Below are 14,736 nucleotides of genomic sequence, written 5' to 3'. Positions count from 1 at the left end.
CTGGACTTGATGTTGTTGCTGCTGTGCCTGGACTTGATGTTGTTGCTGCTGTGCCTGGACTTGATGTTGTTGCTGCTGTGCATGCTGTTGCTGATGGTTCAACTGCTGCTGCTGCTGTTGGTTCATCTGATGCTGCTGCTGATGTTGGAAGTGCTGATGCTGCGCGGGAGTCAACTGCTGCTGTGGCGCCTGATGCGGATGCTGTTGCTGCAACTGATGTTGCTGTGCGGGAGTCAACTGCAGTTGGTGTTGCTGCTGTCCATGGAGCTGCGACTGCTGCTGATGCTGTTGCGACTGCTGTTGTCCATGCGGATGTCCATGTTGCTGCTGCTGTTGCAAATGCTGCTGCTGTTGTTGTTGCTGCTGCTGTTGCTGATGCTGCTGTCGTTGCAACATTTGCTGGTGCATAAACTGGTGCACTTGCTGCTGATGTTGATGCTGCTGATGTGCTGCCGTCATCTTGGACATCATTTGCGGCGACAACTGTTGTTGTTGTTGTTGCTGCTGTTGCTGCTGCTGTTGCGCCTGATGATGTGGCGGCTGTGGCTGTGCATTCACGTGGAGGCTCTTGTGCCCAAGAGGCGGCAGGCTGCCCAAAGGCGGGGAGCTTGCCACCTGCGATTGGGTGGCCTGCTGCGGCTGCACTGTCACCACCTTGCTGATGATCGTCGGGTGGTGTGGCACCTGCATCGGCGGCATCTTCTGCATCGGCATGGGAATCAGTTGTGACGTCTGTGACGACTGCGGCGAGTGTAGATCCATCAGAGACTTGGGCGATGGCTGCTGCTGCTGGTGTGGCTGCTGTTGCTGGTGTGGCTGCTGTTGTGCTCGCGGCTGGTAGCTGTTTGGCTTGCTCGTGGTGGGAGATGTGGTATTGGTGGCCACTGCTCGCGGCGTGGGACTGGCCATTGGACTCATGTTGCCGCCTTGCGGGGATGTCATCACTGCATGCTGTTGCTGTTGCTGCGGCACGGGACGACCCGCAGGACTCAGTTGGCCCACCACTCGATTGATGGGGGGCCCGCCTCGTCCCGGCGACAGCAGCGGACTGTGTGGCGACTGTGCCCGAATGCCCATCATGTAACTGGGACCTGGCGTCGTCGGCTGCTGCTGCTGCTGCTGCGGATGATGTGGGGAGAGCACCATGTGGGGCACCATGAAGTGCGCCGTCTGTTCTGGAATGGAGATGGTCGGGGGCTGCATGATGAGCGACTGCGTGCGCAGTGCCAGCTGTTGCGTTGGCGTCTGCTTGGGCGTCGAGGCCTGCGGCATGCAGGGGATGCTCTGGCTGGGCGTGGGACTCCCGAAGGATATCGAGGGAGACCCGGAGCTGCTGCTGTTCGAGCAATTGGCCATCACATTCGACAGATCCAGATTGATGACGGGCGTGGGCGTGGGTGTGGGTGTGGGCATGGGCATGGGAGTCTTGTGTGGCGCAGGTGCAGGTGCGGGCGCAGGCGTTGCTTTTGTAGGAGCAGGAGGCATTGCCGACGGTGCGGGTAGCACCGTCTGCACCGGCTGCACTAATGGTTGCTGCAGTTTGCTGATCGTCGGCGGCTCAATCTTCACGGGGGAAGATGATGTCAACGAGCTGCCGCTGATCATCACGGATGTTGGGGGCTTCTGCTTCTGCTGCTGCTCCAGAGATGGCAGCTTCGTGATCACCGAAGGTGGACTCTTCTTGGAAGGTGGATCCGCCACTGGGGATGCCTTGGATGCTGCCGCTTCCCTGCTGCTCGACATAGACTTCTCTGGCGATGAGGAGGTCTCTGAACTCTGGACGGTCTCATCAATCTTGAGACTCGGTCCGCTGCTGTCTGCCTCGTCGGCATTCTCATTCTCCTCGGTGTCCGTGTCGATCTGGAGATCCCTCTCCGACTGGGGAGTGTCCGCCTTGATGTCCATCATGTCCTCGTGCCTCAGACTCTGCACAGCCTTGTTGATCTCGTCGGGATCTAGGACTCCTCCTGCTCCCACGACCACTGGCGGCTCTGCTTCTGTCTCTGGCTCTGGCTCTGCTTCAGGCTCGTCTTCCAGAATGGCTGGTGGTTCCACGGCTCCCTCGATTGCCTTGGCCGCCAGGGCGGCCTCTTCATCGGGCTCGGCCACAACGAGAGCCGACGCCGACGGCTCCATTTCGCTCTCGTCCATGCCATCCAGCGAGTAGTCGGCCGTCGAGGAGGTGCCGAAGCTCTCGCCCAGCAGCGCTGACACGGCGCTCTCCGTCTCCTCCTGGGAGATGGTCACCCGGGATTTGCTGTCCTCAATTTTGTCCAGTGGCTTAGTGGCCCCCGGTGGCGAGGCCACCGGAATCTTGGGCTCACCTGCCAAAGGATCCAGCAGGGAGGCGCTGTTGAACTCCGCGGAGATGGACTGCACGGCCGACTCGCTGATCCTATCGTCCAGCTGGCCATCGAAGCCGGGAATGAAGATGTCCTTCTTCTTGCCGAGCGCCGCACTCGTGGGAGAGCTCTCTGCGGAAGCAGAGGCTGCTGCAGCGGCCGCAGCGGCGGCTGTTGTCGAGGATGTGGGCGTCGTGGCCAGCGCCGAGGAGTTAACACCCGCCGCACCAGCTCCAGCTCCTGCTCCGGCTCCGGCTCCACTGCTCACTGGCGTCTCCGCGGACTGCGTGGACAGCATGGAGCTCGTGGAGTTCGTGATGGTCGGGGTCTTGGGAATGGGGCTGATCAGGCGTGGCTTCTCTCGCGAGGGAGTGAGGCTGTCGCAGCCGCTGCCCCTGGCGCTGGCACTGGCATTGGCGCCGGTGCTTGTGGGAGTGCTCGGCGGCACCTTAGGCTTGGGGGGATGTGGTTGTGGCTGCGGTACATCCACATCGTCATCGTCTCCGATGAGGCAGGGCAGGCTCGGCGAGGGCTTGCACAGCGGAGGCGATGCAGATGCAGAACGATGCTTGGTGGCGTCCATCTGCTCACCCGCATGCTTGGCGGCTGCCTGGACATTCACCGTCAGCTTGCCAGGCGTCGAGGGAGGACCCGGCCCCGGGCCCGGAGTGGGAATCGATTCCCTGCGAAGCATCTTCTCCTGCTTCTCCTCCTTGGAGCGCTTCTTCTTCTTCTTCTTGTCCTTGCTCTTGTGCTGCTCCTCGCCTGCCGGCGGCTGCTTCGGCTGGGTCGGGACTCCCATCGATGAGGGCTTCAACTTCAGCTCCACCGAGTTGTTGTCCTCGTTGTCCGAGAAGCGGAACACATCGGTCATGTCCGATCTGTAGGTGTTGGCCGTCGAGGGGGTGGCCTCCTCGGGCATCGTCTTGCTGTCAAAGTCGTCCATCAGCTGGGCCTCCAAGGCCCGTCCCGCCTCATCCATGTCCACGCTGTTGTCGTCCTCGATCTTCGTGGCACTCGAGGAGGAGGACTGCTGCTGGATCGCCGCCTGCTGCTGCTGTTGCTGCTGCTCTCGCTGGGACTTTTCGCGTCGCTTCTTCTCGCGCTTCTCCTTGCGATGCCGCTCTCTGTCCGCATGGGAGGAGGACGACGAGCTGCCGCCCGTCTGCCGAGGGGGCCTCTCCACTGGTGACTGGTCCTCCTTTGGGCTGATGGGCAACTGGTTCTCCTGGATCTTGGTGGAGGTGTGTGCGGGTGTGGGTGTGGATGGTGGCTCCTGCTTGTAGGTCTGCAGAGCAGCGGACACAATCGGTTCTCTCGAGGAGATCTCTTTGGTTCCGCCTTCTGCCTGCTCGTCGGCGAACTGCGACTCGTCCTCGTCCGAGATGATGCCAAAGATGAACTCCATCTTGTCCTCGCCCCGCGTCTTGTCTCGCGAGAGAGCTGGCGCGGAGGTGGGTGTGGCAGGAACGGGTACGGGCCCAGGCACCGACACAGGCGCTGTGGATGCTGCTGCTGCTGCTGCCACAAGGCTGCTGTTGCCAGAGGCGGCATTGTACAGCCTCGCGGAAGAGGAGGAGTTGTCCAAACTCTTGGATTTCTTCGACTTTTTCAAACGATGCCTCTCTTCCTTCGATAGCTTCTCCAGCTTCTCCCCGAGATCGTTGCTGCCGGCAGACGGAACCGGCACAGTCGCTGCTGCTGCTGTTGCTGCTGGCGGTGCAGCTGGTGTGCTGCTGCTGCCGCTGCTCATGTGTGGTGGTGCTGCTGCTGTGGTGGCAGACCCAGCGATGGGGTTTGTCTCCGCCGTGAGGTTCCTCATCTTCTCGCGTTTCTTCTCCTTGCGCTCCTTGTGCTTCCGCCTCTCGCTCGCCGAAATCTCCAGCGATATGGGCAGGACACTCTCTTGGTCTCGCTCCCGTTCCCGCTCTCGCTCCTGTTCTCGCTCCCGTTCCATCTTCAGATCATCCAGGCTATCCACAAACTTGTTCCCCTTCAAATCGGACGAGTGCACATCGAAGATCGAGGGCGTGGCTATGGAGACAACGAGAGATGGCGGTGCCTGCTGCTGCTGCTGCTGGGCTGCCTCCACCTCTCGGGAGGAGGAGGACTTCAGGCGCTTCTTGCTCTTCTTGTGCTTCTTGCGCGTCTCCGGGGAATAGTCCTTGATAGTCTTGCCCGTCCCCGAGTCGGAGTAGGCATTGGAGTAGCACCCACCGGCGGCAGAGTTGTAGAAGTCCCCATACTCCTTCTTGATCTCCGTCTTCAGCTTGCGATCCTCCATCGAGGAGTGCGAGTCGTGGCGCGACTTGTACTCGGTCTCTGTCTTCTTCTGCTCTCCCCCGCCGTCCGACAGCTGTTCCTGCTTGATCTCTGGCTCTAGCTCCAGCTCCATCTCCATCTCTGGCTGTGGCTGCGGCTCCAGCTTGATCTGCACCTCCATCTCCGGGGCTCCGGGCTGCGACTGCGACTCCGAATCGGAGGCAATGCGCGTCGTGTGCGAGTTGCGCTTTCCGTGCTGGTTGTGCTTCGTGAAGTTCCTGCGTATCTCGTCCTCGGAACTGTCGTCCCCGTCGCACAGACGGCGGAGATTCTGCTGCATCTGGAGGGCGCGACTGGCCACCGCCTCGTGATCCTCGCATCCCTCGGATCGCGCATCCGAGTCGGAGAATATGCGGCTATGGCTGTGGCTCTGCATCATGTCATCCTCGTCGTCCTCGTTGTCGTCGTCGCTGCTGGAGAGACCGATGTGTCGGCCGTGGAAGCTGCTGCTGCCGCTGTTCCGGTGATGGCGGTCCTCGAACTCCGTGTCCGAGTCGCCGTCGTAGCTGGTGGAGCGCTTCTTCTTGGCCCGCGACTGCTTCAGCTGCGAGAACTTGGCCTTGATCTTCTTCTCCTCGGCCTGCCGCTGCATGTTCTTGCAGCTCCTGGCCTTGACCTTGTCGTACATCGAGACGTTGGGACAGTCGTCCGGTATGTCGAAGATCGAGTGCTTCTTGGAGGCATCGTCCGTGTCGTCCGAGTCCGCGGAGCTGAGCATCATCAGCTTGCTGCGCTGCGACGATTTCGAGGAGTGGTGCCCCTCGTCGGAGCCCCGCGAGGACTTTCTGTCCACACTCCTCCTCCGATGGTGGTGGCCATGGTGATGATGATGCCCCTCCCGGTCGCGATCTCGATCCCGATGCCCCTTGCCACTGGAGGTGTTGGTCGGAGCGGAGCTCAGTTCTCCCGCCGAGCCACTGCCAGCGGCAGAGGTCCGTCTGTGGGGATTGTGATGGTGCTCTTGATCCTGCTCCTGATCCTGCAGCTCCTGCTGCTGCAGCTGGAGATGCGAGTGCGCATGCATGAGCTGATGCTGCTGCTGCTCCTCATCGGTGTTGGTGGACTCGGCCACCGAATGGCGCTTCTTCTCGCGATGATGCTCTCGATGGTGCTCCCGCTCTCGCTTGCTCTTGTGGCGCGAGGAGGAGCTGCTGCTGTGGTGGTGGTGTCCTTCCCTGTCCTTCTCTCGATCCCTCTCCTTCTCCCGCTTAGGCTGCGGCTGCTGCTCCTCCTCGCTGGTGTTGACGAGCTGCTGCTGCTGCTGTTGCTGCTTGAGGGCTGCCTTTGGGGTCTCTAGCACATCCATCGATGGCGTGACGACATCCATCGAAGAGGGGGCACTGGCACTCGCTATGCTCTTGCAGTGATGCTTCTCCCTGCGATGATGCTTCGAGGAGGAGGAAGAGCTGCCGCCACTGCCGTGCGACTTGGAGTGCGAGGAACTGGAGTTTGTCTTGGCGTTGGGGTCACAGTCCTTGGAGCTGGCGATGCTGTTGCTGCTCTTATGCTGCTGCTCCTTGGCTCCGTCGTGACGCTGATCGTTGAGCCGCTGGTTCTGGCTGGGTGTGGGGGGATTCTGATGGTTCTCCATGCGTATCCGCTTCACATAGTCATCGTGATGGTTGTGCAGACCACCGACACCTGCGCCGCCGCCTCCGCCGCTGTGGTTGCTATCCTGCGAGCTGAGGCGACGCTTGTGGATGCGGGGACCCGGCGAGTTCCTGGAGGACTTCCTCGAGCGATTCTTGGCTGCGGCGGCATTGGCATTGCTGCCATCGTGCGCTGTGGGCGTGGGACACGAGGAGGGCGGCACTGTAGCGGCATCGGCGGCATTCTCTTTGTTGTGCTGCCGCTCGCATTCGGCAGCGCTGGGCGTGACATTGTGCGCGTAGAAGCTGCTGGCCTCGGAGCTGGCATCGGATTTGCTTTTGTGGTACGAGGACATCTCGCGCATCCTGGACATGCGGGACTCTTGATCCGAGTCCGAGATGGATCGTCGGGAGGATTGTTCTTTTTCCTTCTCCCGGTGATCCCGCTCACGATGCTCCTTCTCGCGATGCTCCTTCTCACGCTGCTCTCGCTCTCGTTTCTCCTGATCTCGCTGCTCTTGCACTCGCTGCTGCTCCTTTTCGTCACGCTCCTTTTGCTCACGTTCTTCTTGAGCCTTGCGCTCCTTCTCCTCTTTGGCCTTGCGCTCCTCACGCTCCTTCTCCTCCTGCTGCTGGGCCTTGCGCTCCTTCTCCTTTTCTTCCTGGTGAGATTTGCGCTCTTTTTCCTTTTCCTCTTGGTGGTGGGTCTGCGTCTTCCGTTCTGGATGAGCCTTTTCCTTCTCTTTGTCCTCCGGCTGGTGGTGGTGGGCCTTGCGCTCCTTTTCCTTCTCCTCTCGCTCCTGCTGCTTGCGCTTTTCCCTCTCATGGCGCTCCTTCTGGTGCGCCTTCTCCCGCTCCTGGCGCTGCTCCTTTTCGGATCGCTCCCCAGGATCGTCCGTGTCCGTGGAGTCTTCGATGCGTGGAGTCGCCGACTTGGAGGACTGGGATGTGGCGGAATTCTTGCGCTTGTCGGAGGAGCCCGTCGAAGATGAAACGGAACTCTTGTCGGACTTTTTCGCCTTCTTGTCGCCGCCATCCGAGCGGCTGTTGTGCCGGCTGCTGCTGCTGCTGTGGGACCTGTCCGTGCTGTTCGAACGATTCGTTGTCGTCGTCGTCGCCGTCGCGTGGGATTTGTCCGAGCTGTTGGATCTGTTTGTGGAATTAGACTTGTCCGTGGCTTGCTCCTTGCTGTTGGAACGGTTCACACTGCTGTGCTTGTCCACCGAGTGGGATTTGTCCACAGAGTGGGACTTGTCCGTGCTGTTGGCTCGGTTCGAACTGTGCGACTTGTCCAGGCTGTTGGACCGGTTCGTGCCTGTCCCGCTGTGGGCACTACTGCTGCTCTTCTTGTGGGAGTGCGAGTGTGAGTGGGAGGAGGAGGAGGAGTGGGAGGTGCTTGTCTTGCTCTTGTGCTCCTCTTCGCTGGAGTTTTGTTGCTGTTGCTGTTGGGACTTTTGTACATGTGTTGTGGTGGCTGTTGCTGAGGAACTGTTACCGTTGGACGATGATGTGGAATTGGAGGAGCTCGAGGGGGCATTGCTGCTGCTGCTGCTGCTGCTGGAGGTAGTAGTAGTCCCCACATTCGTGCTGCCCGGCACAGAGGCAGACTTTTGCAGCTGTGCTCTGGCACTGGGCGACTGTGAAGGCGGCAGTGCCTCGGCGGGCACACTCAGACTCTTCGTCAGACTGTTGGGTGCCGTTGGTGGCGGTCCGGGCGTCTTGGCTGCCGGCTGCTGCTGCTGCTTCTGAGTCACCGTCTCTGGTGGTGGCGGTGGTGCTGGCTGCACGGCAGGCGGTGGCGCCGCAGTGTTTGGCAGAGGCGGGTGACTGGGAAACGGATACTGCAGTCCTTTGGTGGCTCCCGATGTGGCAGCTGGGGATGCCGATGCCGATGACGAGGCAGCGGCGACTACCGTAGCGGTAGCCGTGGGAACCACTCCTCCGCCCGCTGCACTGCTGCTGGTGCTGCTGCTACTGCTGTTGCTGCATCCCGCCATGGGCTTCACGGCGGACAGTTGCCCGCTCGGCGTAGCCGCTCCCACCGACGGCGAGGGCGAGGGACTGTTGTAGGGAGACATCGAGGCCTGGGGCGAGTTCATGGGCGAGAGGCTGCTCAGCCGCTGCAGAAGTCCGCTCGTCGTCGTCTTGCTGCTCGTCGAGCTGTTGGACAGAACGGGCATGCAGTTGCCAATGATGGGCGTCGTCTTGGTGGCCGCCAGGTTGGGCAGCAGCGCTGGGGAGGTGTTTCCACTGCACAGGCCATGCCGCGAGGCTGTCGATGTGGATCCCATCGCGGTGGAGCCGATGGCAAAGTCCGCACTGCTCGGATCGTACCACTGGTTCTTCTTCAGTCGCTGCAGATCGTCGTCGAAGATGGACTTCTTGGCGAGCACCGACTTGACGATATCCGAGGGCTGCAGCTCGTCGATGTCCAGGAACTTGTGGCGCGAATTGCTCGCCGAATGGCAGCTGGAGGCCGTGCCGCTGGAGCTGTTGCTGTTGCCGTTGCCGGAGTTTGCCGGATGCGTGCTCAAGCCGCTCAGATTCGTGTGCATCGAGAGCTGCCACGAGGGCATCGTTGTGCTGCCGCTGCTGCTGCTCGACTGCGGGACATGGCTGTGGCTGTGGCTGTGGCTGGAATTGGTGTTGCTGCTCGTCTGCTGCTGCTGCTGCTGAGTGTTGCTGCCGCCGGACCATCGCTCGTAGTTCTCCTCAAAGTTGCGGAGGCGTTCATCCAGCGAGGGGCTTCCTCCGGCATGTCCAGGCACATCCGAGTCGCTCGAGTTGGAGCTCAGCGAGCGAGGCCGCGCCGGGCTGGCCATCAGGCCCAAGGAGGCGCCAGAGGACGACTGCTGCTGCTGCTGCTGTTGCGGCTGCTGTTGCTGCTGCGAGTGGTGCGAATGATGCTGATGCTGGTGTTGATGCTGGTGCGAGGAGGATCGCCAATAGCGTGAGGAGGGGCTCGGCAGGAAGGCCGATGATCCACTGCCGAGTCCTGCACTTAGACTAGAGTTGCTGTTGCTGTTGGCGGGGCCACCGGCTGTCGAGGAACAGCCCAGCAGGTAGCTGGATACACTGCTCGACGAGCAGCCGGTGCTGCCTCCGCCAGTGCCTCCACCACTGCGATGCTGCTGGATGAACGAGTAGCCAAACTTGGGCATCGGCAGCCACATCACCTCCCTGACCCTTTCCCTCGTTCGTTCTCTCGGCGGGGGCAGGCGTCGTGGCTCTGAGGGCAGCACTTCGGGCCGCTCATCGCACAGGGGCGTGCCCGGCCGCGATCCGTCCGCACTCTCCCCGCCGCTGGCCTCGTGCGAGTGATGGGAATGTAGCTGATGGCCGCGTCCTCGCGATACATGGTGGTGGTACGCCTCATCGTTGGGTGGCGTCACCCCGGTGACTCCTCCACCCAGCAGCAGGCCACCGCCGGAGCTGCTGTTGTTCCCCATTGTGGGTGGCTGCTGCATGGGCGCGACACGCCGCCGCTTGGCGGCCAGCGAGGCATTCATCATGTGCTGCTGCTGCTGCTGCTGCTCCATGCCGCTGGCCCCCGTCAGTCCGTGGCGAAACGCCGAGGAGCTGGAGAGCGCCGCGAAGGCGCCAGCATCGATGGACGGTCGGCGGCAGCTGAGCATCAGAGAGGGCGACGGCGATGGCTGATGTCCAGGGAACTTCATGCTGTTGCTGTTGCTGCTGGAGAGAGGGGACGCCTCGGACACTCGTCGGATCTCGCTCTTGCGATTGAGGGGATCGTGTATCACATCACAGTTGGATAGGGGGGTCAAAGGTGGCTGTTGCGGCTGCTGCTTGTCCCCCGAGGAGGGATAGGGATCCACCAGCTAATGAGGGAAAAGCGATGATTAAAAAGATTCGAAAAAAAAGAGTCAAAAGACTGTTGGGAAGGAGGACTCACCCCTGAGGCATTGGAATGATGATGGTGATGGTAATCCATTTTGATGCGCTTCCTGGGACTGACCACGCTTCCCCCCTCATCGCCACTGGACGGGCATTCATCGAGCAGGAGTTGTTCTACAAAAAAAAAACGAGACGCTGATGCCAGGAATTGTGTAAAAGGAAATCTATGGATATCTTACCGCAACGTCTGCGACCGGCTCCTCCCACGCTTATGCTGCTGCTGCTGGTGCTGTTCATCAGCGTCGCCTCCATGGGGGTTTCTCCACTCCCGAGCGGCCCGGGTCCCAGACGTGCAATCACTGGCGAATCGCATCGACTGCCGACTTTGGTTGTGGCTGTGATGTCTGCATCGTGAGGCTCCTCCATGTTGCCGATGGCAGCCCCGCGAAATCTTCGCAGTGCCGCCACATCGTTGAAATCAAAGTCGATGGTGTGCCTCGCACTCCTCACCATTCGCATCCGCACCTGCGCCATGGCAGCCGGCGACATGGGGGGCAGCGACAAGCCGCTGCCTATGCTGTTGCTGCTCCCCACCACGGATGGCAGCGTGGCAGTCGAGGCGGCAGCTCCCGGCCCCGAAGCGCCTCCCGTTGCTGTTGCCGGAGCAATAGCAGAGGCGATGCTGGGCGCAGGCATTGCAGAGCTGGCCGAGGGGGTGCCTCCGCCGCTCGTGGGCGTGTTGCTGCCAGTATCGTTGCAGATATCGTTTGAGTTTGTCTGAAGGCGGCTAAACGAGGAGGCACGTCCTCTGGACTGCTGGGTGGAGGATTCATAGCGATTGAAACGCGACGAGGAACCTAGAAGGAGGGTGACCATTAGGGGACTGGGGATCAGATCCGCCTTGCCTTTTGCTGCACACTTACCGGCATTCTGTTGCTGTTGCTGCTGCTGCAGTTTCTCCTGCTTGTCGTAGAACGCATCCTGGCACTCCCTGGAGGCAAAGTCCACCTGCAGCTTCCTGCCACGCATGATGGTGCCCCGCATGTCCTTGACCGCTGCCTGGGCGTTCTGCACCTGATCGTAGAGCACCAAAGCCAGCTGCCGCTGGCGATCAATGCTCACCTTCGTGACAGCGCCGAAGCGCGTGAACTGCGACTGGAGAAAGGACTCAGACACCTTCTCGCCCACCCCGTCGATCCACACGCAGTTGGTGGGCATGGACTTGCCGAAGCCGAGCTTGATCCGGTTGCTGCCCAGATGCTCGCCATCCATTTTGCGCATGGCCTTCACGACTGAGACAATGTCCGAATACTGACAGAAGGCGTAGGCGTTGAGGCCCTGCTTCTTGATGTCGATCTCGATGATCTCCCCGAAGCTCTCGAAATGCACACGCAGCTCGCTCGCCGTGATCTCCTTCTCCAGGTTGCCGATGAACAGAGTCCTCGTCGACTTCGGGTGGTACTCGTCCAGCTCCGCCTCGTAGGGGCGGAACTCGTTGTCCTCCACGTCGTAGCCCTGGTAGGGTTCCACCTCGATTTTACAGCCGAAAAAGTGCTTGTCGTGCGAGACCTCCAACGCCTTCTCCACGTCGTCCGGCTTCTTGAAGCAGACGAGGGCATAGCGCTCGGAGTTCTGGCCCACGACCTTCACCCACGTGACCTTGCCGTGCTTTTTGTACTCATGAAAGAGACCATCCTTGAGGGATGTGTCCGAGGAACGGGCGGGCAGGTTGCGTACGCGTATCGCCAGTGGGCGATTATCTTCGGAATGCACCACAGGATTCACAGCGAGACACGAGGAGGAGGAGTGGCCGCCGCCACTGCCACTGCTGCTGCTGCTAGAGCTGCTGCTGCTGCTGGAGCTGGAACCACAGCCGCCACTGGGTATGGCTACGGCGCCAGCATTGCCACTGGGATTTGAAGAAGTGCCTGAAAGAGATGAAGGATGGGAATGGATTTAATGGAGGATTCCCTCGGGGGATGGGGGTCAAGGGACACTCACTGTTGACAGCCACCGACTGGAGACTGCGGGAGATGCTACGACCATCTGCACATTGGATGCCCGATTGGACCGGACTGGACGCGTGCGAATGTGACGATGTTTGCGATGACGCAGACGAGGAGCTGTGGGAGCTGCTGTAGCTGCTCGGCGAACGCGAATGCGACCGACTTGACGAGGTGGTGCTGCGTCCATGCAGATTATGATGATGATTATGATGGTGGTGTCGCTGGTGTGGCCTCGACGCGGATGCTAGGGAGCAGGCGGATGCGGATGTGGATGCAGAGGCTGAGGCAGAGGCAGAGGCAGAGGAGGACGTGCCATTGTCGACGGCAGCTGCCAGGGCAGCGGCCACATTTAGAATGTCACCGCCACTGCCGCTGGTTGCTCCTCCGCTGCCCGCACTACCCTCTGCCACTGCTCCTGCTCCTGCGGCACCTCCAGGGGATGCAGATGCACATGCAGATACAGATGTTTCAGATGCAATCGTTGGCATCGTCGGAGTTGCCGTGGTTATTGTATTATTTAAACTATTATTACTAAAACTATTGTTTGTGATTGTACTTGTCGTCGTCATCGTCATCGTCGTTGCAGCTCCCACTCCTCCTACTCCTGGCGATTCCGAGCCACAGCGTCCTGTCGCCCCTCCTTTGAGCAGCTTATTGAGTTTACTGCCGCTGCCGCTGCTGCTGCTGTTGTTGTTGTGGTGGAGGTGGTGTTGGTGACTCTTGCGCATGGCATCGCGATCATCCGCAGCACTCCCCGCATAGGCGACACTGCGATGCACGGCGGTGGTCGCCGTTTGGGCGGGTGATGAGTACGAGACGGAGGTGGCGGCTGCGCTTGGGGCACATCCCACGGATGGCGCTCCACTGGCGCTGCTGTAATGTAAATGATGCGGAGGAGGATGTGGCTGCTGCTGCTGCTGATGCTGATGATTGATCGGTGAGCTGCTCATTATAAAGCCGCCGGCTGTACCTTGAGCTGTGGCTGTGGCTGTCGCCGCTGCTGCTGCTGCTGCTGCTGTGGTAGTAGCTGCTGAGGCGCCGGCATTTCCACTGCCACTGCCACCAGGACTTTTTAATTGGGCCGATGCAGCAGCGGCGGCTTCGTACCATGACTGCGGTGCCACCACCCGAGGAGTGTTCTGCTGATGATGTTGTATATTGTTGTTGTTGCTACGATCACCTAACGCTTGTGGCGGCGCCGGCGCGGCTCCTGCCGTTGCTGTTGCTGCTGCCGTTGTTGTCGATTGCGTTGTACTAGCTGCTGTCGTAGAGGCTGCGGAACCATTCCTGTACAGGCGATCTCTATTCCTCGATCTATCAGTGGTTCCTGTTCCCGTTCCCGTTCCCCCTCCTGCGGCTCCTGTGGGTGTAACGCTGCTGCTGCTGCTGGCAGAAGACAGACTACTGTTGGCGGCCGTTGGCTGGTAATTGTTGCTCAGGCGACTGCTGCGATCGTAATAGTTATTCCTTTCGTAGCTATTTGTCGGTGGTTCTTCTGTAGACCTAGAAAACAGATCAGAAAACACGGCGTGATTATAGCATTATTTCAAGCAAAGTTTTCCATCAAATTGAAATCAAAACATTGTTAGCTATACCTCCGCATAATATATTAACTCACGATTTTCTCAGGGAAAATCTTTGTCCTCAACTTTTCGGGCCCTTTTGCGGGCAAATTTCTATTAGAGCCTATCATGGAGAATTATTGTTCTCTAAATTTAAGTGTTTCTCTTTTTTGCGCGAAACACTTGAGAGAAAAAATTTCACCCGAACCAAATAAATAAACGGGCGCCAAATGACGTACGTCGTCGGTCTCTTGTTTACGCGGCAAGCAGTACACGCACTCGACACACACACACACACACAGACACGTACGCCGCTACATGCACACAACACACAAAAAAAAAAAAGCCGGGCAGCCGGGAGAGCCACGTTCTTTGGGTTTTGAAAAACGGCGGCTGCTGCTGACTGCTTTTTCTATTGCCGTAACCGGTTTTTGCAATATATATATTTTAATTTCTTTCTTTCTTTTATTTTTTGCTTGTTTCTTTGCCGTTTCGCTTTGCGTTTTGGTATTTCTTTCGTCGGATTCGTTTTTACGTTTTGCCGCCTCTGCGTTTGTTTCGCGGTGCTGCCAGACTGTCTGCCCGAAATGTCGTAACGTAAGGATAACGCAATTTTGAGCGGCGTAAAAGAATAACGTAAGAGTGGGTTTCGTGTAGAATCCGCGTTAATTACATGTCGAATAGAGTTTTATGCGAAATTTAATAGTTTTTGAGATCTGATTTTTAGGAGTTTTAGCTTAGGTAAAAGAAATTAAATTATGTGGCAATGTGATAAGACTACCAATAATGTAATACATACAGTTGCATGGCAATTGTAAGTTAAATTACCGAGTAAAAAGGTTGTAAATTCATGTAGATTTCGGGTATTTTAAGAAAAAACGAAAAGCACATTTTAAAATATATTAGAAATTGAATTATTTCCACTACTTACAATATCTACTGCACTATTGCATATAAAGACATATTTTTGACTTTAATGTGTAGAAATAAACGTATTCCGTTCAGTTGAAACCATGTAGATGTCGTGTATTTCGAGTAGATCTTGTATTTTAGAGCCATT

At 58.7% G+C, this 14,736-nt stretch overlaps 1 protein-coding gene across 5 annotated transcripts in view; it reads right to left on the bottom strand.

The window, feature by feature from the left end:
• Positions 1–14,736, bottom strand: part of spen (split ends) — a 91,267-nt gene that overhangs the window by 7,880 nt on the left and 68,651 nt on the right. For 3 of the 5 annotated variants that reach the window (XM_033380099.1, XM_033380100.1, XM_033380102.1), the window contains 5 exons: positions 12,110–13,617; positions 11,032–12,036; positions 10,348–10,965; positions 10,167–10,282; positions 962–10,092 (listed from right to left, as the gene is read on the bottom strand). In XM_033380099.1, the coding sequence (XP_033235990.1) occupies positions 962–10,092; positions 10,167–10,282; positions 10,348–10,965; positions 11,032–12,036; positions 12,110–13,617 (12,378 nt within the window). Of the gene's footprint in view, positions 1–60; positions 10,093–10,166; positions 10,283–10,347; positions 10,966–11,031; positions 12,037–12,109; positions 13,618–13,709; positions 14,276–14,736 lie in introns of those variants that run through there. The other 2 variants (XM_033380101.1, XM_033380103.1) reach the window with 2 other exon arrangements.

Source organism: Drosophila pseudoobscura, chromosome 4 (assembly GCF_009870125.1).
Source record: "Drosophila pseudoobscura strain MV-25-SWS-2005 chromosome 4, UCI_Dpse_MV25, whole genome shotgun sequence".
In the NCBI taxonomy this organism is placed as follows: Eukaryota; Metazoa; Arthropoda; class Insecta; order Diptera; family Drosophilidae; genus Drosophila; species Drosophila pseudoobscura.
The sequence above is the reverse complement of the archived record's forward strand: the minus strand, read 5'-3'. Positions and strand labels throughout refer to the sequence as shown.